A 23,094-nucleotide genomic window follows, 5' to 3' on the forward strand; every position below is an offset into this window, starting at 1 on the left:
ATATGACTTCATTCTTACTGTCCTATTATTATTTAATGAGTTATGAACAGGGGCGGACTGACAACTCATGGGGCCCCCGGGTAATAGGGGATCATGGGGCATCTGAGTCCTTGCCCAAACTCAAAAAAGCCTATGAAAAAGGCACCAGGGGCATCTCATGGGGCCCCCTACTGACCCTGGGCAGTACCCGAGTTTCCAAATGGTCAGTCCGCCTCTGGTTATGAAATATGCTGAAGTTTTAGAGTCTTGCTGATAACCAGTCTAGCAGGGATGTGTATTCTACCGACTTCCAACTAAGGTATTTATGACCCAATGTTTGTTGATTTTATAGTCACTGAAGACACTTTTATTGGCCCTGCCATGTATATTGGGGCTTAGATCCTGCTAGTCCTATTACTAGACTGATAAGGGTTGTCTGCAGCAGCTAAGCATTTGTGGATTGTATAAGCTGAAAGCAGCAGGAAAGGGGGAGGAAAAGGTCATGGTGCTATGCTGTCCTGTGCCGAAGCGGCATAGGAGACTTGTGACGTGGATAAAATGGCTGCTACACAGCCATTCGGGTACCAGGTACGCCCGACCATTACACTGCCAGCTTTGAGATAGGTACAACCAAAAACAATTTCACTGAGATCATAAAAAAATTGTAAAAATGTTTTTATTAGAACTATATTTTTTGAAAGCAGTAAAAAAACACAAGTAGGATGAAATTAAATATAAGATATGGATTTATTGTAATTATACATTTATCATTTTAAAACAAATAATTAGAAAAAAAAATTATCCAACATTGAAATGACATTAAAACATTACCTTCAGTTCTAAAATCTCTACTTGCCCATTTTATGAAATGAAGGGATGTCCACCTGAAAATGGAGTCTAACAAAGTAGGAATTGATGCTCCACTTTGAGTACACATAAAATTATAAAGTGCTGCACAACTAGAAAAATAAAAAATTCCAATCTGTTTCGTATATATCAAAAGTGCATAAAAAACACAAATCAAAAATTTATGTCTACACAACTTCAGAGTAAGGTCTTCAATAATCATGCAGGTCTTCCTGTAAATCTCCCATTTGTGCACGACTGAGTGTTAGTAAATCAGGAAGGGACATCCTCCCCGCACCCCTGACACCCTGTCATTCAGAAATTCATTGTCAGTGACACCAACCTTTTCTACAACCTAACCTGCATTACAGATATGTAGCTCATTGGCTGAGCCTCTCCCTTTTGCACAGCACTGACTTTTCTGAAAAGGTGACCCCAATATTCTAGCACAAAATATGATATATAAATTGATTATATTTTTATTTCATCAACTCAGACTCTGCTAAAAAAAATTTAATAATTACTTAATAATGGTAAAAATTAGTTAAAAAAGGTAAAAAAGGTCCCCAGATTTTTTTTATATTTGTTTAACCCTGATCAAGTATTTTTTAGAAATATACAGGGCCATTGAGACATACTGAGATAACTGGGGTCAGTATACAATGAAATGTAACAAAACCACAAAAAACAATATAAAGGATAATAATGGGCAGTTATTCATAGCAACCAATCAGATTTCAGAATTGTAATGCAATTCAATTGTAATGAAATCAGATTTATGATTGGTCTGGTTCCTGCTGTTTGGTGTACGTAGACCAGCCTTTCTCAACAAGGGTTCCTCCAGTGGTTGCTAAGGGTTCCTTGACCAATGAGCAATTTCTGGTTTTCATGAAATAAACCACTGACATCAGTAACCTTTTTAGATATATATAAAGAAGAAATGTTCTTAATGACCAAAAATGTAAGTAGCATTCTCCCCAGTAACCATCAAACTAATGTTACAGGGGAAAATGTAGATATAGCAATTAGATATAGCGATTATTAGCAGGGGTTCCTTGAGACTGAAAAGTTATTTCAAGGGCTCCTCCACCTCAAAAAAGGTTGAGAAAGGCTGACTTAGACCAATGATAGTTGATTTCTATATGGTTGCTATGAGTGTTGTATATTGCTCTTTGTTTTAAAAGTCACTTTCAACCAAAAGTGTTTTTTCATATTTGCAAAATGTAATCAAGTTATGTCTCCCCTTATTTGTCATATACAATTCCCAGTCCTGACCATATGTTGCAGCCTTTACAATTATGACTGAACGCGTCCATTCTGGCCTTCTTGGAAGTTGGTGGAGATACAAAGTCTATGAGGCTGGAAGGGGATTGCACAACATTTTGAATACCTACCTCAATCTAAACCATCTCTTTTGGGTAGAATTGACCTCTAAAAGGTTATACAAAGCTGCCTACACATAGACAATATTGATGCATACAATGAACCACTATTTGCTGCATCTAACATAGGTAGAAAAAATTCTACTACAGGTATAGCCTTACCGCTAGGAAATCCTGTGCCCTGATGGCACACTTTTCAGGCAAACTTTGCCAACATATTGTAAATACTCCATAATGAATAGATTCTGCTGCTGCTGGTGCTCTCTGAAATCCTACTGCTTAGTGCTCATAAGTAAACACACGATACCACATGGTCTCCAACAATGCTTGGAGGGGTTTTCCAAGTTTTTATCTATTTTTGTTTTTCATGTCTATATTATTAAGTGGGCTAAACCAAGAATAAAACTTGAGGGCCACCAAAATACTTGAATAGTAAGTGTGGGAGCAAGCTAAAACCAAAACTTATCAAAACATCCATAGATGAGGCCAGATGGGCCAAAAGAAATAAGAGGATACAAGACCCAGGAAAGTGCTGGTAGACAACAGCCACAGTCAGTATAGGGACACTGGATCTAGATAATCCTAGACATCTACCTTCTAGACATAATAAAGAAAGGCTGAAGAGACAGTGTGGGAGAGTCTACAGGGCACATTTGTCTATTCTCCGGTAGGAAGGGCTTTACTTTAATGGGTAAACTACTTGCCCAACTCAAACATAAGAAAGATTATAATTCCTCCAATTTGGGACCAAAAATGATACCTAAAGAAGGCGTTTTAACATTTTTGGAATTGGGTGAGAAAATGTAAGCTGATATCCTTACATAGAGGAAAGCACCTGTGATTCTTTAAAGCAGCATCAGATGCTCAAACAAGGTGGTTGACAGTGAATAGAAGCAGAATATCTGCTTTGTGTTGAGTAATATGAGTCCAGCTTCACCGTTTCTTTTGTGAATGAAGTGGGAGGAATGAGGAAAGGAGGAGAGCTACAGATTTGCAGTTTGTGTAATCTTTTATATTTATTTTTAGGTTATGGTCACACTTTGTGCATGTCAAGAACGCGCGCAAAGTCATGTGCTTCCCCAGCATGCATAGCAAGGCGCTGCACTTTAGCAGACATGCAGCAGTGCCACTAATTCTTAATGGCATTCCATGTATTTTTTAGTACACACATTTATGTACGTGCCAAAATGCATTATGCAAAGGGGTCCAGGACTTCTTTTGTGCACTTCTCACACATGGGGCAGCCCATAAAAATGAATGGACTACCCTACACATGATGCACAGAAACCCCTTTGAAACACGTGCGCTCCGATGCACCTGCCTGGTGCCTTAGGCGTGTTTCTGTGCATGTCAGGAAAGTGAGTGATTTTGTGACTGTAGTAAGATTTTAGCTGAAATTAGACATGTTTGATACAAACTGGAAAACCCCTTTACAGCTTGAAGATTACAGTTTGGTCCCAGAAGAATCAGATTTTTCCAGACTTGCTAGAGACCTCTGCAGCCTCTTCTTTGTGACAGTGCTGCACTTCTGTATGATTTGGTCTGGGTTGGGTCTAGGAGGTATTTTGGGAAGAACAGATGATGAGGTTGACTCTGCTAGTGATGGGTTGGAGGTGTTTAGAGATGAGCTCTCGCTATATGAAGAATTCAGTCTATCATTGCTCTCTGCCATACTATCTATGTCGGAATCGGCATCAGATCTGGCCTCAGAGCCCAGTGACTGGCTCCTCAATCTCTCTGCTAAGATGCTTCCACTTTGCCTCTTGTCATCCACTGATGGTTGATGGTGGAGAAATGAATACACATCTCTATACAGGTTGGGTGTAGATTTATGGTGCTCCTTGCTAAAGATAGTCCGGATCTTCTCACAGGGGTTTGAGTAAGGCTTCAGATAAAGAGATGGGACATAGCCTGTCCTTCTGTTATAGCTACAGCAAAAATAAATCAGAAATTGTATATCAGTATGGTCAAGCTCAAAAAATGTCACTGAAATAGACACCACCCCCCATTGACTTCTCCGTCACATCCAATAACGCCACCATCAAACCCGCCCCGCAGGCCAGAGTACTTGGTGTCATTCTGGACTCCAACCTAACCTTCCAGCCCCAAATCCAATCTTAAACAAACTCGTGCAGACTCCACCTCCGCAACATCGCCAAAATCCGCACGTTCCTAACCCCAGAAACCACTAAACAGCTCATCCACTCCCTCATCATATCACGACTCGACTACTGCAACTCCCTCCTCACTGGCCTGCCTCGCCGCTGGCTATCCCCGCTTCAGTCGATCCTGAATACGGCTCCCAGACTCATTCACCTTTCCAACCGCTCCATCTCCGCCACCCTCCTCTGCCAATCCCTCCACTGGCTTCCGATTGCGCAACGGATCAAATTCAAAATCCTAACACTGACGTACAAAGCTGTCCACCATACTGCCCCGAACTACATCACTGACCTAATATCCAAGTACCGCCCAGCACGCACACTCTGCTCCTCACAAGACCTCCTTCTCTCTAGTTCCCTGGTCTCCTCCTCTTATGCTCGCCTCCAGGACTTCTCCGGGGTGTCACCCATCCTCTGGAACTCCCTGCCCCAACCAATCAGATTATCACCTACTCTCTTCTCCTTTAGGCGCACCCTGAAAACCCATCTCTTCAGGGAAGCCTACCCCACCCCCTGCTAACTTGCCGACCTCCTCCACTCTTCCTACCACTCCATCCCCCACAGCTATCTCCTCCTGTGCCACCATCCCCTCCCTCCTAGATTGTAAGCTCGAAAGAGCAGGGCCCTTGATCCCCTCATGTTTTGCATTGTATTGGTATTGTTCTGTCACATGTTCTGTCCCCCTTTGTAATGTACAGCGCTGAGCGAACCATTGGCGCTTTATAAATACTGTATAATAATATTTACTCAGACAGTATACTATTATTGTACTAAAAGCCTCCATGTCCATAGACTTGTCTCCACTTTCCTGCTATAGCAGTTGTGCAGTGTGTCTAAATATGAATGTGCAGCCCAATAGGCACCGGTTTGACCACACTGCCTAGTGTAATCTTTAATCAAAGACACCTGGTTAGGCACCCTCAGCCTATGCCTACAGGTCTCTGTAAGGACCATTGTGATGAGTGAGAAGTAGGAACCCATGTTCAGCAGAACATGGAAGGAATGCCCTACCCACCAGCTGCATGTACACAAAAGGAAGGGAGGTTCATGACATCACTGACCTAATATGGCCACATGGTCATGTTAGTTCAATGACATTGACCTCATATGGTCATTTAGCCTTACAGAGTCATTTTATGGTAAATCTGTACTGAGAAATATATGGGATCCACCAATGCTGACCTAGTTGTCTGACTGATTCTGGCTTCAGCATTCACTGACCTAAAATAATCATGCACATTAGAATATAAACAAGTCAGATCACATGGTCTGCAGGAGGGTGGTCAGGCAACCAGGAGCTCTGCAATGGCAATTTCCATATTCTTCCACTCCAGGTCTTCAAGTTTTATAATTGAGGGTCTTTATAGTTTAGGTGTAATAGAAAATCTCACCTGACCAGCCACCATCCATTGTCTGACTTTTTCAAGACTTTCACCACCGCGCCGACCATGACAGTGAGTTCATCAGAATCATGAGCCTCATAGCCCTTTATCACCACGCACATACCTAAGAAAGGGATAAAGTCAGAGTGAGGAATGGTCAGGGATCCCAACATTGTAACTCCTGCCCCTTTATAATGGGCGATCTCACACTTATCAAATAATAAACAATATAATGGCCTTAAATACTGGGGCAACCATAGACAATAGAGGAGGGCTGTATTAGAAAATGACCCATCCACAGAATGACCCTATGACAGTGAATACATAGACAGACATACTAATCTTTCTGCCTTTCTCCTGTTATTTGTCTGCTGCAGATTTCACAAAATGAACCCTATCAAGGTCTGACTATTTGGAAGCAACAGTTTAAGCAATATGGCCAAGAGCAGGATGCAAATTGCAAAAATTTACAACATTCAATCTGATTTTATCATGCCATAAAGTTATATAAAACAAACATGAAGATGTGTATATCCTTGGTTAGGGAGCCATAAATATTCTGACACTGTCCTAATTTGATGTTATATGACATACTATTGTAAAGATTCAACTTAGAGACATGTGCTCCCAGTTTCAGGTGCTTATGGTATTGCACACAATTTCAACATATTTCAAGAACTTGATAGGCAGATCCTTCAGTACACAAGCACCTTCAGCCAAGTTGCAGATTTCTGAGTGTTCTGGTGCTTCATGTGAGAAGTGAATGTTTTCCTGCCCATGGTTCCTGGGCAGATATTGGCATGTCTATGGCCATATTTTATGCAGGTAACAATACCATTTACTTTTACTGCAGTTCTTATAGTCTAAACACAACACAACAGTCCAGTGTGGCTGGTTTCTGAGTAATTAGAAGACATAAGAATAGGCTGATGTTCACCTTCTTCTTGGCATTCCAAGGTGTTGTCACCCGTTTCACAGTTTCTCTCTTTCTGAAGATAAGGTGCGGGGAACCAAGCTATTTGCTGATCTTCATTCTCCACCAGCCACCAGCCTGCATTACAAAGAACGGTTGTATGAGACAAATATGCAAATACTGGGCAAGAATTTAGTTTTTACATAGAGCTTTGAAGGGTCAGGTTTCTATGGTTTCTCCCTATTGGGTAGATTTGCTTCTCTAATTGTCCTGTTGATCACTTAAAGTGATGGAAAATCCAAATTTTATAAATGTCACCAGTACAAATGGTGGTACAAATTTTCCATGAATACCTGTATCAGCTAAGAGGGAAATTGTCCCAATTTTGTAAAGGTTTCCTTACTTTTGGTATTACCTCTATCACATAAAGTGAGGTTTTTATATATACTTTATTACAAAGAGCACATGGACATGCAGTAGTCCATTGATTGTGCCAAAATGAACAGCACTGAGATCTAACAGATCTGTAAAATTTGCCCTTGGGGCACGTAGGAATTATTTGTCTGGCTATGGTCACTATCCCTAGGGCAACTTAGGAGGGAGAGAAGGGATATGTTCTTCTGGGTGTCATTCTGAAGGGCAAAGCTTCTGTACTAATTGTCTATTTGTCAGTGGGGCAGCCCATCATTATGATGGGTGAAAAAGAATGTGTCTGTACTTTATACCAAATAGCAGTGCCACCCCATGGCAGAATTGTTTTAAATAATGGATATTTAAGATAAAATAAGCTGTATTAAAGTTCACGTCAAACCAAAACCTAATTTAGTTATGGATAGAGCAGGAATAGATAGAGCCTCTCACAGGTAATATTGCCTTTTTGACAACCCAATGGTAAATGCACCCTTCATTCTTTGTACTGGTGTCAAAGGGAGTAAATCTCTCTAACTGGGTCACAGAGGTAAAACATATTTCTGAAATGTTAGCTTTATCCAAATCTAAAAAAGAAAAAAAAAAGGTTGTAGTTTGGTTTTAACCTGTATTAGAAACTACTAGAGACTGCTTTCCAAAAAACACATGGACATAGAAAGTTGGAGAGGTTTCTGCCCAAGTTTTCTGGATCCAGGCCTCTAGTCTAAGAGGTAGAGTGAGGAGCCCCATATGAAGACATACCTGAGCTTTCCTTCAGCAGCACATCCAGAAGCTCGTGTCTCTTCACCTTGAATGGTCTGTTCCTCAGGTCCACCGTCTCATAGTCTGCTACACACAAGTGACTGGCAGAGACCACAGGCTTGGAGATAATGGGGGTAAGCGGTGAGGCAACGATTCTCTCCTCTTTTCTCTCAGAAGGCATGATGACAACGCTGAGAAAACAAAGAAGTCATGCTACTTATGTTATGCTGTTTATCCAATTTGCTATCTTAGGTCTTAGCTAGCAGGATCAGGACGCTTCAGTAGAAGATGTGTGCAAGTGCTAGTACTCAGAACAAGGGTCATTGCACATGCATGCAGACACGCTAATTTATGCACACACTGCACAAAGTATGTATGTACAGGTGCATAGGCACAGGCACATATATCCAATCTTGGCACCAAATGGCCTATTTGAGGAACAGTGCTCAACTAAGAAGTTGCTGGATTGTCTTCATGTGTTACCATGTGACTTAAACCCTGAACAGGTTCTTGAGATCTGCTATTCTTTTGTTGACCTGGCCTGCCCTTGGACTTGTCTCTGCTCTGCCTTCTTTCTACTGACCTCATTTAGTTCCTAACCACAGCTTGCCTCTTATGATTCCAAGTTTGACCTCAGCTAGTTCCCAACCACTTCTTGTCTCTGCTGTATCCTGGCTTGACCTCAGCTAGTTCCTGAGCACAGCTTGTTTCTTCTAACTACCAGTTTGACCTTGGCTAGTTCTTAGCCAAGTGCATAAGCAAGTGTAGTAACCAATGTACTGAAGAACTTGCAAACAGTACAACAACTCGGGGGGGGACGGGCTGACTCGACTGCGAACTTACAGTCAACGCAGCGGAGAGTCAGCATTAATAGGCACAAACACCCAAACTAAAGACAGGGCTTGCCAAGGGGGGTTGTGAGTGAGGCCTGGTTGGTCCATCCCAAAAGGTAGCTTGCTGAAGTGTGGACTTAGACCCTGAGCTATCCCTAGTCCTCCGGAACCTCTCCCTGCCACTAGTGATGTCCCTTACAGATGGGTATGCTCTCCCTCCACCAAGCCACTTTGCAAAACCTGGGGATAGGGACTTAAAAAGACTGTGCATGACCCAAGATGGAACCCCAACCAGAATGCTGCTCCAGGAAAAAAAGGGAACCATAGAGAAACCAAGTTTCCCTTGACTTCCCCTCCAGCTGTAGCACTGCTCCCGACAAGCGCTACCTACAGTGGATTTAATAGACTGCACCTGCCCACCACCTCAGAGCCAAACCTGCCTCCAGACTAGAGCTTCCATGGACTTAACTCATGGCACTCCTTCCACCCTGTGTCCTCTCATCCCCTGTGCTACACTCCAGGGGTGTCTAACCCAGAAGTGTACGAGAAGCTCTCATGTCACCCCAGCCTTCACCCAGCTAGGTGATAGAGCCACTTGGATAAGCAGCAACACATCTTCAACATTACAGAACAAATCCAGCTGAATGTGACCAACACTCTTCAGGCTAATGACTCCTATGAGCTAGTGATATCACTTCAGAGGTTACAAGCTACAGTAGCTGGAGAAGAACAGAATGTGTTAATCAAGGTTCTGGTAACATTTGAGGATCTCCAAATAAAAAAAAACAAGTAGCATAAAGAAAAGTGGGGGTATTATCATAGGAAATGATCCCTTTTTACCTTTCATTTTATGTTATACACCTCTGGTGTCAAGATCTCTGAGGCCAAATCCCTGGTTCCATTTATCTGCCCCCATTATGAAGGATGGGGGTTAGCTCGACTTTACACTAAAAGTAGTTGTAAAAGTGACACTCAATGGGGGTGGGGACAATGATGGGGAAAATTTCCCAATGGAATCCCCAGGGTGTGTAAAAAGCTGGTAAATTATTCAACCCACCAGCCTCCCTATATAGCTAAATTATAAGTCAATAATGGACTTGTCCTTTTCCTCACACATGTTTAAACATGTCCCGTTGTTGGCAGTCATTGACACACTTTCAGAGGCTTATTGTGATACTGTTACATATTATATATATAACTCCATGACACACTATATAAACAGGCGCTGGCATCTGCTTTCACAATTCAAATACAGTAAACACAAAGTGTAATAAAAGAGAAATCAAACAGTCCAATAAAAGTTAAGGAAAAAAAATCACTTAATTCTTCTTGCTTTTATAATATACCATGCCCATTTCAACCAACACTGAGGTCATAAGGAACTTGCGTATTGCTATCCCCCTGCTATTTACTAAGACAATAGTTTTCTATGTAGGGAAGATTGAGTCATCTGACACTTTTGCCCTTCTGCTGCTGGTAACAACCTGATGTACAAAACATATACACCCTAATCTAATAGTTATGGGCATTCATTGTGTAGGCAATCTTTGCCAATATCATGCAAGGTACGGTGGAAGCATCAGCCCAGCCTACATGGCCTTTGTATGACTGTTTCTCCAACCACAGCCACTTGATAGTGAAGATGGTATCTGTCACCCTTGAAAGTTACCAATGGTTCAACCTTGGGATAATAGTTGGCAGGGAAGGTCTAAAATTACTATTTGTTCATGATAATTGACCCAATTATAGGTGCAGTAAAGGGCCAGTTCACCCAATGTTTATGTGAGTCCTTGGTTATGTTTATGTGAGTTAAGACTAATGGTTTCCTATATCTTTCCTATATCTTTCAATGATTCTGGTGTTGAGATATCTGCACTTGAGATCTGAGGTCTCAACACCTGACATGACCATTACTAGGACGTTCCTTGATTCCTTATGAGTTTAAACGTATCTTATGCCCATATGGAAGAAAAATATATTTGAAATATATTTTAAAAATATTCTTCCCAAATATATTGACATATATTGGAAATGCTACAATTTGGGCCATATTCAATATATATATATAGAGAGAGAGAGAGAGAGAGAGAGAGAGAGAGAGAGAGATGCCAGCGCTGTTCGGTTGACAATTTTCCTACAGACTTCTTTGCCAAAAAAATAAAAAATCTACTGAACAATTGGTTTTTGGCAATCGGAGAGGTTCCAGCAGGACCGTACATTGCTCGAATATAGGGCAAGCAGCATGAAATTCAAGAAATGTATGGGCAGCTTTAGTCTAGGGATGAACAATCTCCTCCAGTCAGTCCAAATAGATCCTTGTCTAGTAATTGTGCTGTGACTTAACCTTTGTACACACAATCAGAAAGTCAGGGGAAACAGGTTCCTCCATATAGACTGATATTTGATGTCCATGCTTGGCTACCCTCAGTTAATTATCTCTTGGCAGCACGGTTATTAAGGCTACGCTCCTGATCAGATCCTTACCTGTCATCTGGGAAGGATGGATTGAGGTCATTGCTCTTCAGAGTGAAAAACTGGACAACGATATCGCATTGTGAGATCTTGGCGTCCAACCTCAGCACCGACTGCGAATAGGTCTCCAGTTTCTGGAGTCTTTCCAAGACCTGCCGGGTTCCTTTCTTCTTTCCTAATGTCCTTGGGACATCTACAAACATTGAATTAACAGCGTGAGTTCTATATAATAATCCTTCGGGATATGGACTGTTCTGTCATTTATTTATAGTTACATTTGGGATAGAGTGGGAAAGGGCTAGCTTTTCATTACTCCATCCAAAACCAAAAAGCAATTCATCGGAAAATCTGGGCAGTGTTCTATGTCCTGCTTCCACAGCTACTTTCTAGCGACTAAAATTAAAAGGAATCTGTAATCGTATTTTTTTTTCAGATAACATGTGAATCATCTTACTGGGAATGATATTACAACAGTGTGTTAAAGCCTCACGGATGGTGATTGTGATTTACTGTTCCGGAGAAATTAAAGCGGTTGAAAATAGCAGACTAAAAGCAGGAATCATGAATCGTGTCCCAAAAGCCAGGGAGCGGGTGCAGTATGTTATATTAACTCCCAAATAATAACTCCCCAGTCATTTTTATATATGTAATAATAGCTCCCCAGTCATTTTTATATATGTAATAATAGCCCCCCAGTCATTTTTATATATGTAATAATAACTCCCCTAGTTCTGAAGAAGCTAAATGACATAAAAGTTGAAAGTAAGACCTTAAATTAATATGCCTTATCTGTTAATATATACGTTAGAGTGTTATCAGGTTTTAATTATTGAAAGTTATCATTAATTATTTGGAGGATCAATTCTTTAAAGCGCCAAATTCTTTAAAATGCCAAATTCCAAGTTATAAATGCACTCATTTGTTTAATAATAAACTTTTAATTCAAAAATTGAATTTATTTTAGATAACTTATGCCTTTTTCTGTTTGGGAGTTATTATTACATATATAAAAATGAGCGGGGACTTATTATCACATATATAAAAATGACTGGGGAGTTATTATTACATATATAAAAATGACTGGGGAGTTATTACATATATAAAAATGACTGGGGAGTTATTATTACATATATAAAAATGACTGAGGAGTTATTATTACATATATAAAAATTAATGGGGAGTTATTATTACATATATAAAATGACTGGGGAGTTATTATTACATATATAAAATGACTGGGGAGTTATTATTACATATATAAAATGACTGGGGAGTTATTATTACATATATAAAATGACTGGGGAGTTATTATTACATATATAAAAATGACTGGGGAGTTGTTATTACGTATATAAAAATGACTGGGGAGTTGTTATTACGTATATAAAAATGACTGGGGAGTTGTTATTACGTATATAAAAATGACTGGGGAGTTGTTATTACATATATAAAAATGACTGGGGAGTTATTATTACATATATAAAATGACTGGGGAGTTATTATTACATATATAAAATGACTGGGGAGTTATTATTACATATATAAAAATGACTGGGGAGTTGTTATTACGTATATAAAAATGACTGGGGAGTTGTTATTACGTATATAAAAATGACTGGGGAGTTGTTATTACGTATATAAAAATGACTGGGGAGTTGTTATTACATATATAAAAATGACTGGGGAGTTGTTATTACGTATATAAAAATGACTGGGGAGTTGTTATCACATATATAAAAATGACTGGGGAGTTGTTATTACGTATATAAAAATGAGTGGGGAGTTGTTATCACATATATAAAAATGAGTGGGGAGTTGTTATTACGTATATAAAAATGAGTGGGGAGTTATTACATATATAAAAATGAGTGGGGAGTTATTATTACATATATAAAAATGAGTGGGGAGTTATTACATATATAAAAATGACTGGGGAGTTATTATTACATATATAAAAATGACTGAGGAGTTATTATTACATATATAAAAATGACTGGGGAGTTATTATTACATATATAAAAATGACTGAGGAGTTATTATTACATATATAAAAATGACTGAGGAGTTATTATTACATATATAAAAATTAATGGGGAGTTATTATTACATATATAAAATGACTGGGGAGTTATTATTACATATATAAAATGACTGGGGAGTTATTATTACATATATAAAAATGAGTGGGGAGTTATTATTACATATATAAAATGACTGGGGAGTTATTATTACATATATAAAAATGACTGAGGAGTTATTATTACATATATAAAAATTAATGGGGAGTTATTATTACATATATAAAATGACTGGGGAGTTATTATTACATATATAAAATGACTGGGGAGTTATTATTACATATATAAAAATGAGTGGGGAGTTATTATTACATATATAAAATGACTGGGGAGTTATTATTACATATATAAAAATGAGTGGGGAGTTGTTATTACGTATATAAAAATGACTGGGGAGTTGTTATTACGTATATAAAAATGACTGGGGAGTTGTTATTACGTATATAAAAATGACTGGGGAGTTGTTATCACATATATAAAAATGACTGGGGAGTTGTTATTACGTATATAAAAATGACTGGGGAGTTGTTATCACATATATAAAAATGAGTGGGGAGTTGTTATTACATATATAAAAATGAGTGGGGAGTTGTTATTACATATATAAAAATGAGTGGGGAGTTATTATTACATATATAAAAATGACTGAGGAGTTATTATTACATATATAAAAATGACTGGGGAGTTATTACATATATAAAAATGACTGGGGAGTTATTATTACATATATAAAAATGACTGGGGAGTTATTATTACATATATAAAAATGACTGAGGAGTTATTATTACATATATAAAATGACTGGGGAGTTATTATTACATATATAAAAATGAGTGGGGAGTTGTTATTACGTATATAAAAATGACTGGGGAGTTATTATCACATATATAAAAATGACTGAGGAGTTATTATTACATATATAAAAATGACTGGGGAGTTATTATTACATATATAAAATGACTGGGGAGTTATTATTACATATATAAAATGACTGGGGAGTTATTATTACATATATAAAAATGACTGGGGAGTTATTATTACATATATAAAAATGAGTGGGGAGTTGTTATTACATATATAAAAATGACTGGGGAGTTGTTATCACATATATAAAAATGAGTGGGGAGTTATTACATATATACAAATGAGTGGGGAGTTGTTATTACATATATACAAATGACTGGGGAGTTATTACATATATACAAATGACTGGGGAGTTATCATTATTTCGGAGTTAACATAACATACTACATGGGTGCAGACAGACTGCAAATTGATAAATAAAATGTGATGTTGAAAATATGAAATAGGTATGTGCAAATAAGTCCCCGATCACACCGGTGGGACTTGTCATGCGATCTGATAGTTTTAAATTGCATGACAAGTCGCTCCCTATTGTCCACAATGGAAGTGGTCATATCGGCGCAATTCCGACTCCATCAGAATCGCACCGATTTTGAAAGTTCTTCATGCACTATTTGTTTGTACATTTTTTTGTAAATTCAGGTGTGACTTGCAGAGACATCCATTCATGAAGTCAAACAGATGTCTTCCAAGTTGCACCTGAAGTCAGACTAAATATCCAACTTTGAAATGGTGCAAATTCAAATGAAGTCGCATGATTTCAAAGTCGGATGCGGCGTGACCGGGGACTAAAATGAACATAACAACTACTTCCAGGCAGATGATGATATAACAACCTAAACTGAATATTCAAAGTAACAAGAGATTCCCGGTACATAAAGAGAAATGCAGAATGACAGAAAGCACAATAGCGCCATGTACTGGCAGAATTTGGGAAGGACAATTTTTTTTTTTTTTTTAAATAAATTCTTTATTTTCACAGAAACAGCATTATAATTCCACAGATCAGCAGTTCCCAGCCATGACGTGGTGCACAGTGTAAAGCAGGATATTCCCATGGTTAGCAGAGTGTGCCTCTACAAATACCTCTGTGCTGTAGGAACACCACCCTGTATCATGTATACTGACATTGGACAGCAACACCGTCTCTCATATTTGTAACAATTTTTTAACAAAGCAGAACTCTGGGGACTAGTCAGGTTTGGGAGGTGGAAAGCGGAAAAACGGTAATAATGAATGATAGGAAAAGAAATTAGAAAAAAGGGTGTGGGGGGGTAGCGGGGGCAAAGGGAGACAAGTGAATGGAGGAGCTACTGCTAAGAGGCTAGGGGGGCTTGTTCTATGTAAATGAAATAAGGGGTCCTCACTCTCCAATATGTCACATCTTGCTCCTTCAGCACCATGGTAAGGTTATCCATTTATTAGACTTTAGTTAACCTGGCTAGCCAATGTGATCTGGTTGAGGGGGGAGGGTACTCCCAATGTGATCTGGTTGGGGGGGGGGGGGTACTCCCAATGTGATCTGGTTGGGGGGGGTACTTCAAATGTGATCTGGTTGGGGGGGTACTCTCAATGTGGTCTGGTTGGGGGGGTACTCCCAATGTGATCTGGTTGGCGGGGGGGGGGGGGGGGGTACTCCAAATGTGATCTGGTTGGGGGGTACTTCCAATGTGATCTGGTTAGGAGGAGGTACTCCAAATGTGATCTGGTTGGGGGGTACTTCCAATGTGATCTGGTTAGGAGGAGGTACTCCAAATGTGATCTGGTTGGGAGGGGGTACTCCCAATGTTATCTGGTTGGGAGGGGGGTACTCCCAATGTGATCTGGTTGGAAGGGGGTACTCCCAATGTGATCTGGTTGGAAGGGGGTACTCCCAATGTGATCTGGTTTGGGGGGAGGTACTCCCAATGTGATGTGGTTGGAAGGGGGTACTCCCAATGTTATCTAGTTGGGAGGGGGGTACTCCCAACGTGATCTAGTTGGGAGGGGGGTACTCCCAATGTGATCTGGTTGGGAGGGGGTACTCCCAATGTTATCTGGTTGGGAGGGGGTACTCCCAATGTGATCTGGTTGGGAGGTACTCCCAACGTTATCTGGTTGGGAGGGGGTACTCCCAATGTGATCTAGTTGGGAGGGGTTCTCCCAATGTGATCTGGTTGGGAGGGGGTACTCCCAATGTGATCTGGTTGGGGGGTACTCCCAATGTTATCTGGTTGGGAGGGGGTACTCCCAATGTGATCTGGTTGGGAGGGGGGTACTCCCAACATGATCTGGTTGGGGGGGGTACTCCCAATGTGATCTGGTTGGTTGGGAGGGGGGGTACTCCCAATGTGATCTGGTTGGGAGGGAGGTACTCCCAATGTAATCTGGTTGGGAGGGGGTACTCCCAATGTAATCTGGTTGGGAGGGGGGTACTCCCAATGTGATCTGGTTGGGAGGGGGTACTCCCATTGTGATCTGGTTGGGAGGGGGGTACTCCCAATGTGATCTGGTTGGGAGGGGGGTACTCCCAATGTGATCTGGTTGGGGGGGTACTCCCAATGTGATCTGATTGGAGGGGTATTGTCAATGTGATCTGGTTGGGGGAGAACGCTGATTCCAGTCTGTGCATGGATACATAGGATAACATGCTGGGGGGTTTACTGGCTGTAGAAAAAACTGCCAAAAGCCAAAAACAGCCGCTGTAAAAATGTCCCGTGTGCATGAGGACAAAAAAATTGGGATCTTCTTTCACTTTTAGTTTTGGTGATTGTGGTAAACAGCAAATCTCCCCAATTGGTACACAGACAGCAATACAAACCTGACAGATGATCTAACCCCTCTCTATCCAACACTAAAAAAAAAAAAAAAAAAAATCATTTTTTGTATACTTTAATGACCTTTGGTAATGAAGGGGTTAGAGTTCTTTCACGCGAATGTTCCGATCGGGTCCGCCTGCCATTTCTCAGGCAGACCCGATCGGAACCTCCATTCTCCTTTACGGAGCGGCAGGTGTAAACGGACATGTGTCCATTTACACCCGCTGACATCCAATCCGCCAAAAAGGGACGGATCCAATTCCCCTTCCATCCGTAAGATCAGGTAGATCCGTTTACATCCGACAGCCCATTGAGGAGAGCGAGCAGCTCTGTGTCCGCTCCGCTGCTGCAGATTGCTCAGTGGAGAGATCCCCCCCCTGCTGAGCAAGGGTCCGCCCCGTGTGAAAGACCCAGAAAGAAGATTTTTTTTTTTTTTTTTTAATCTTTTTCCCAAGGGATGTGTTATAATTCTGTATTCTATGCAGGTGACAAATGAAGAAAGTATTATTGCCGTCATGAATGAGAGCAAGAAGTGCTGAGCACCCCCTACAGTGACAGTTGGTCATGGCAGTGATGGGATGCTATGTGCCGCAGGGATGTCATACATGGCACTCTCACAGGGGGAGTACCTACCTTTCAGTTTGGGCAGAGTTCTCTCCGACTTATTCACAGCTCCAGCTTCCAGTGGGAATCTCTTCTTAAGATCTCTCTGAGTACAGAAATAGAAAAATCAACTTTTGCCAAATACTTATATACATAATGAGGGAGGCCTGGAGGCCACGGCTGCTGAGATAACAACTAGTTCCAAGGCCGTGCTTTTACTGACAGCTCTCGGTCCTAGCTAAAGATGGCCATACACGTATAGATTTTCATTCTAGAATCTTTGTTTCAAAAATATTAGTTTGATTTTTTAATCGTTAGTGACACTGACATCAACAATGGGGCACAATTCCTTCCACTGACACCAACAATGGGGCACAATTCCTTCCACTGACACCAACAATGGGGCACAATTCCTTCCACTGACACCAACAATGGGGCACAATTCCTTCCACTGACACCAACAATGGGGCACAATTCCTTCCACTGACACCAACAATGGGGCACAATTTCTTCCACTGACACCAACAATGAGGCACTATTCCTCTCACTGACACCAATGGTGGGGCACTATTCCACCCACTAACGCCAATGATGGGGCACTATTCCTTCCACTGACACCAATGAAGGGCACAATTCCTTCCACTGACATCAATGGTGGGGCACTATTCCACCCACGACACCAATGGTGGGGCACTATTCCTTCCACTGACACCAATGGTGGGGCACTATTCCTTCCACTGACGCCAATGATGGGGCACTATTCCACCCACGACACCAATGGTGGGGCACTATTCCTCTCACTGACACCAATGATGGGGCACTATTCCTCTCACTGACACCAATGATGGGGCACTATTCCTCCCACTGACACCAATGATGGAGCACTATTCCTCTCACTGACATCAATAATGGGGCACTATTCCTCCCACTGACACCAATGATGGAGCACTATTCCTCTCACTGACATCAATAATGGGGCACTATTCCTCCCACTGACACCAATGATGGAGCACTATTCCTCCCACTGACACCAATGATGGGGCACTATTCCTCCCACTGACACCAATGATGGAGCACTATTCCTCTCACTGACACCAATAATGGGGCACTATTCCTCCCACTGACACCAATTATGGGGCACTATTCCTCCCACTGACACCAATGATGGAGCACTATTCCTCTCACTGACACCAATAATGGGGCACTATTCCTCCCACTGACACCAATGATGGGGCACTATTCCTCCCACTGACACCAATGATGGAGCACTATTCCTCTAACTGACACCAATGATGGGGCACTATTCCTCCCACTGATACCAATGATGGGGCACTATTCCTCCCACTGACACCAATGATGGAGCACTATTCCTCTAACTGACACCAATGATGGGGCACTATTCCACCCAAAGACACCAATGATGGAGCACTATTCCTCTAACTGATACCAATGATGGGGCACTATTCCTCTCACTGACACCAATGATGGGGCACTATTCCTCCCACTGACACCAATGATGGGGCACTATTCCCCCCACTGATACCAATGATGGAGCACTATTCCTCTAACTGACACCAATGATGGGGCACTATTCCTCCCACTGATACCAATGATGGGGCACTATTCCTTCAATGACACCAATGATGGGGCACTTTTCCTCCCACTGACACCAATGATGGGGCACTATTCCTCCAATGACACCAATGATGGGGCACTATTCCTCCAATGACACCAATGAAGGGGCACTATTCCTCCAATGACACCAATGATGGGGCACTATTCCTCCCACTGACACCAATGATGGGGCACTATTCCTCCAATGACACCAATGATGGGGCACTATTCCTCCCGCTGACACCAATGATGGGGCATTGTTTACTTCCACCGATGCCAGGACATTTTCTACTCCCCCTGACATCAGCTTGAACTCTCCTTAAAGTATGAAAGGCAATAAACTGGCCCTTTGTTTGCAAAGTTTTAGGGCCCCTGATCTGAACTCTGGACAATCAAAGGATCAATTAAAAATAATAACCTTACCTGGAATCTCTTAAACTCCACAAATGTTCTGTAGATGAGGACCTTGTTCTGGTCGGACCACAAAACTGAAAACATGTACGCCTGTATGGGAAACGAGAACCACAGTTAACGCCTGAATTATACGGTTTTTCTTAGATGGTAAAGCATGCAAATTTAAAGCTGAAGTCATCACTGGGTCTCTGTGCTTCTCTATGGAAGGCAGGCAGATCATGGCTGGTGGGTGTGGCCATCAGGATGCTGTACATAGCTTCTTAAGAACATCACATCACTCTGCCTCAGAACTGATGTAAGCAGTGGGCTGGCTCTTGGGAGGAGTTATGCAAATATCAAAATACATTGGTGAATGTCAATCTGTAGGACTGGGCGTTGCTAGGTGGGATGTATTTGCATGCAGGCTACCCTAGGTAACGCCCACATGTGATGCTGAGCTTATGATTGAAAGAACTGAAATCCAATGCATGAAAGGGACGGGGCCTTGGACAGTCACGCTGGGGAAGAAAAAAACTAGATGAGGCTGGACATCCTCCAACCAGGAAATGAGGCGGAATCTGTCTGACTTGCTGCAGCTTCTGATGCACCACTGCTTTCTTGGACAGAAAAAATAAAAATCAGGCGAATCGCTAATCAAAACTCAAGACACGGAAAGGTTGAGACTCTTTTTTTGGTAGAGAAATACTTTTTTTTCTGTTTAAAGAGAAATACTTTTTCTTTTTGGAGAGAGATACTTTTATCTTTTTGGAGAGAAATACTTTTTCTATTTATAGAGAGATACTTTTTTTGGGGGGGAGAGAAATACTTTTTCTTTTTAGAGAGAAATACTTTTTCCTTTTATAGAGAAATACTTTTTCTTTTTAGAGAGAAATACTTTTTCTTTTTGGAGAGAAATACTTTTTCTTTTTAGAGAGAAATACTTTTTTTTTGGGAGAGAAATACTTTTTTCTTTTTGGAAAGAAATACTTTTTCTATTTGGAGAGAAATACTTTTTTTTTTTTATAGAGAAATACTTTTTCTTTTTGGAGAGAAATACTTTTTTTTTTGGGAGAGAGATACTTTTTCTTTTTGGAAATACTTTTTCTTTTTAGAGAAAGATACTTTTTCTTTTTAGAGAAAGATACTTTTTCTTTTTATAGAGAGATACTTTTTTTTTGGGAGAGAAATACTTTTTCTTTTTAGAGAGAAATACTTTTTCTTTATAGAGAGAAATACTTTTTCTATTTGGAGAGAAATACTTTTTCTTTATAGAGAGAAATACTTTTTCTTTTTAGAGAGAAATACTTTTTCTTTATAGAGAGAAATACTTTTTCCTTTTATAGAGAAATACTTTTTCTTTTTGGAGAGAAATACTTTTTCTTTTTGGAGAGAAATAATTTTTTTTGGGGAGAGAAATACTTTTTCTTTTTGGAGAGAGATACTTTTTTTTTGGAGAGAAATACTTTTTCTTTATAGAGAGAAATACTTTTTCTATTTGGAGAGAAATACTTTTTCTTTATAGAGAGAAATACTTTTTCTTTTTGGAGAGAAATACTTTTTCTTTATAGAGAGAAATACTTTTTCTTTTTGGAGAGAAATACGTTTTCTTTTTAGAGAGAAATACTTTTTTTTTTGGGAGAGAAATATTTTTTCTTTTTAGAGAGAGATTCTTTTTCTTTTTGGAGAGAAATACTTTTTCTTTTTGGCGAGAGATACTTTTTTTTTGGAGAGAGTATTTCTCTCCAAAAAGAAAAAGTATTTCTCTATAAAAAGAAAAAGTATTTCTCTCCAAATAGAAAAAGTATTTCTCTCCAAAAAGAAAAAAGTATTTCTCTCCCAAAAAAAAGTATTTCTCTCCAAAAAGAAAAGGTATTTCTCTCTAAAAAGAAAAAGTATTTCTCTCCAAAAAGAAAAAAGTATTTCTCTCCAAAAAGAAAAATTATTTCTCTCTAAAAAGAAAAAGTATTTCTCTCCAAAAAGAAAAAGTATTTCTCTCCAAAAAGAAAAAGTATTTCTCTCCAAAAAGAAAAAGTATTTTTCTCCAAAAAGAAAAAGTATTTCTCTATAAAAGGAAAAAGTATTTCTCTCCCCCCAAAAAAAAGTATCTCTCTATAAAAAGAAAAAGTATCTCTCTCTAAAACGAAAAGGTATTTCTCTCCAAAAAGAAAAAGTATTTCTCTCCAAAAAAAAAAAAAAAGTATCTCTCTCCAAAAAGAAAAAGTATTTCTCTTTAAACAGAAAAAAAAGTATTTCTCCAAAAAAAAAAGAAAAAATTATTTCTTTCCAAAAAAACAAAACAAAACTATTTCTCTCTCTTGAATTATTTTGGATGAAAGCCGTGTACTAACAATCAGTTTATCGTATAATCGCTTCAAAAGCAGTCATTTTTTTGGACGATTTTCTGATCGTGTGTACTAAGATTCAATCTTCGGTCACACCAATCCTTCTTTGAAATCGTGCGACTTCCAGCAAAGTCAAAGTTGGATGTCAGTCTGACTTCAGGGGCAACTTGTAGGACACAGATGTCTACGCAAGTCACACCTGAACATGCAAAGAGCAGTGCAGGCTCCGCTTCGAAAATCGCTGCGACTCCGACTAAGTTGGAATCGCACCCATATGACCCCTTCCATTGTATACAATATGGTGCAATATGTCACACGAATTGAAACGATCAAATCGCATGACAAGTCGCACTGGTATTACTGGGCACTTATGCAGGCCATACATGGTTCGAATTCCAAACGATTTTTTAGTCCGAAAATCAAAAACGTTCGCTCGGTAATCCGATGGTGCCATCAATGACTTCAAAAATCAGCCGACCGAGTCATAAAGTTCACCCCATATAACAGGCAAAACTTCTGTTCCTTCCAGGAACATATTCCTTTCGGAAAAATGATCGTACGATTTGACCATCAAGACGAAAATTGATAGTTTTTCATGATTTTTTCAACATGCTTGATTGACCCCACTAACAGAGCGAAAATCAGCCGATTATTCTTAGGTCCGATTTTTGGATGAAAAATCGGTCGAATTTCGACCCATGTAGGGTCGGCCTAATACAGGCCATAGACGGGTCGAACATCGGCCGATTTTTCGAACGATAAACGAAAAATCGGTCGTTCGTTCGGCCGACGTTACCACCGAGTAAAAAAATCGGCCGACCTAATCATAAAGTTCACCCCATAACATCTGCCCCTTGCAGGTCACTGCTGATGCGCTGATTTTTTGTTGTTAAAATGATCGGCCGATTTTCACAGCAATGATGGCAAAATCGGCCGATCGTTTTAACAACAAAAAATCGTTTTAACTATAAAAAAGTCCAAATCGGCCGCAAATTTTCCAACATGACCAATAATCTCAAAGTGCAAAAAACCCGAAAAACGGCTGACCAATTAACCCACTAACAGTGCGAAAATCGGACGATTTTTTTTCGGACGAAAAATCGGCTGATTTTCAAACCGTCTATGGCCGGCATAAGTCATCACTGACAGTAGCTATTAGTAGAGAGATTTCCAGCCGTGCAGCTCAGAGCTGAAGGTGAATTCCACAAATATCCTACTTCACCGATGATGACAGATCCATGACGTCTGAGTGTCACAAACACA

At 40.1% G+C, this 23,094-nt stretch overlaps 1 protein-coding gene across 1 annotated transcript in view; it reads right to left on the reverse strand.

The window, feature by feature from the left end:
• Window positions 1-637: 637 nt before the first annotated feature.
• The window catches only part of LOC149458542 (NADPH oxidase organizer 1-like), a 28,675-nt gene continuing 6,218 nt past the window's right edge, over window positions 638-23,094 (reverse strand). Inside the window, exons 2-8 of the mRNA XM_089682090.1 lie at window positions 19,520-19,600; window positions 17,513-17,588; window positions 11,152-11,332; window positions 7,835-8,025; window positions 6,689-6,802; window positions 5,761-5,875; window positions 638-4,135 (exon numbers count right to left, since the gene is read on the reverse strand). Coding sequence (XP_089538216.1) covers window positions 3,652-4,135; window positions 5,761-5,875; window positions 6,689-6,802; window positions 7,835-8,025; window positions 11,152-11,332; window positions 17,513-17,588; window positions 19,520-19,600 — 1,242 coding nt within the window. The 3' untranslated portion in view covers window positions 638-3,651. The remainder of the gene's footprint in view (window positions 4,136-5,760; window positions 5,876-6,688; window positions 6,803-7,834; window positions 8,026-11,151; window positions 11,333-17,512; window positions 17,589-19,519; window positions 19,601-23,094) is intronic.

The sequence above is a fragment of the Staurois parvus genome, unplaced genomic scaffold, assembly GCF_062004578.1.
Source record: "Staurois parvus isolate SC_StPar_1 unplaced genomic scaffold, SC_StPar_1.0 ptg000285l, whole genome shotgun sequence".
In the NCBI taxonomy this organism is placed as follows: domain Eukaryota; kingdom Metazoa; phylum Chordata; class Amphibia; order Anura; family Ranidae; genus Staurois; species Staurois parvus.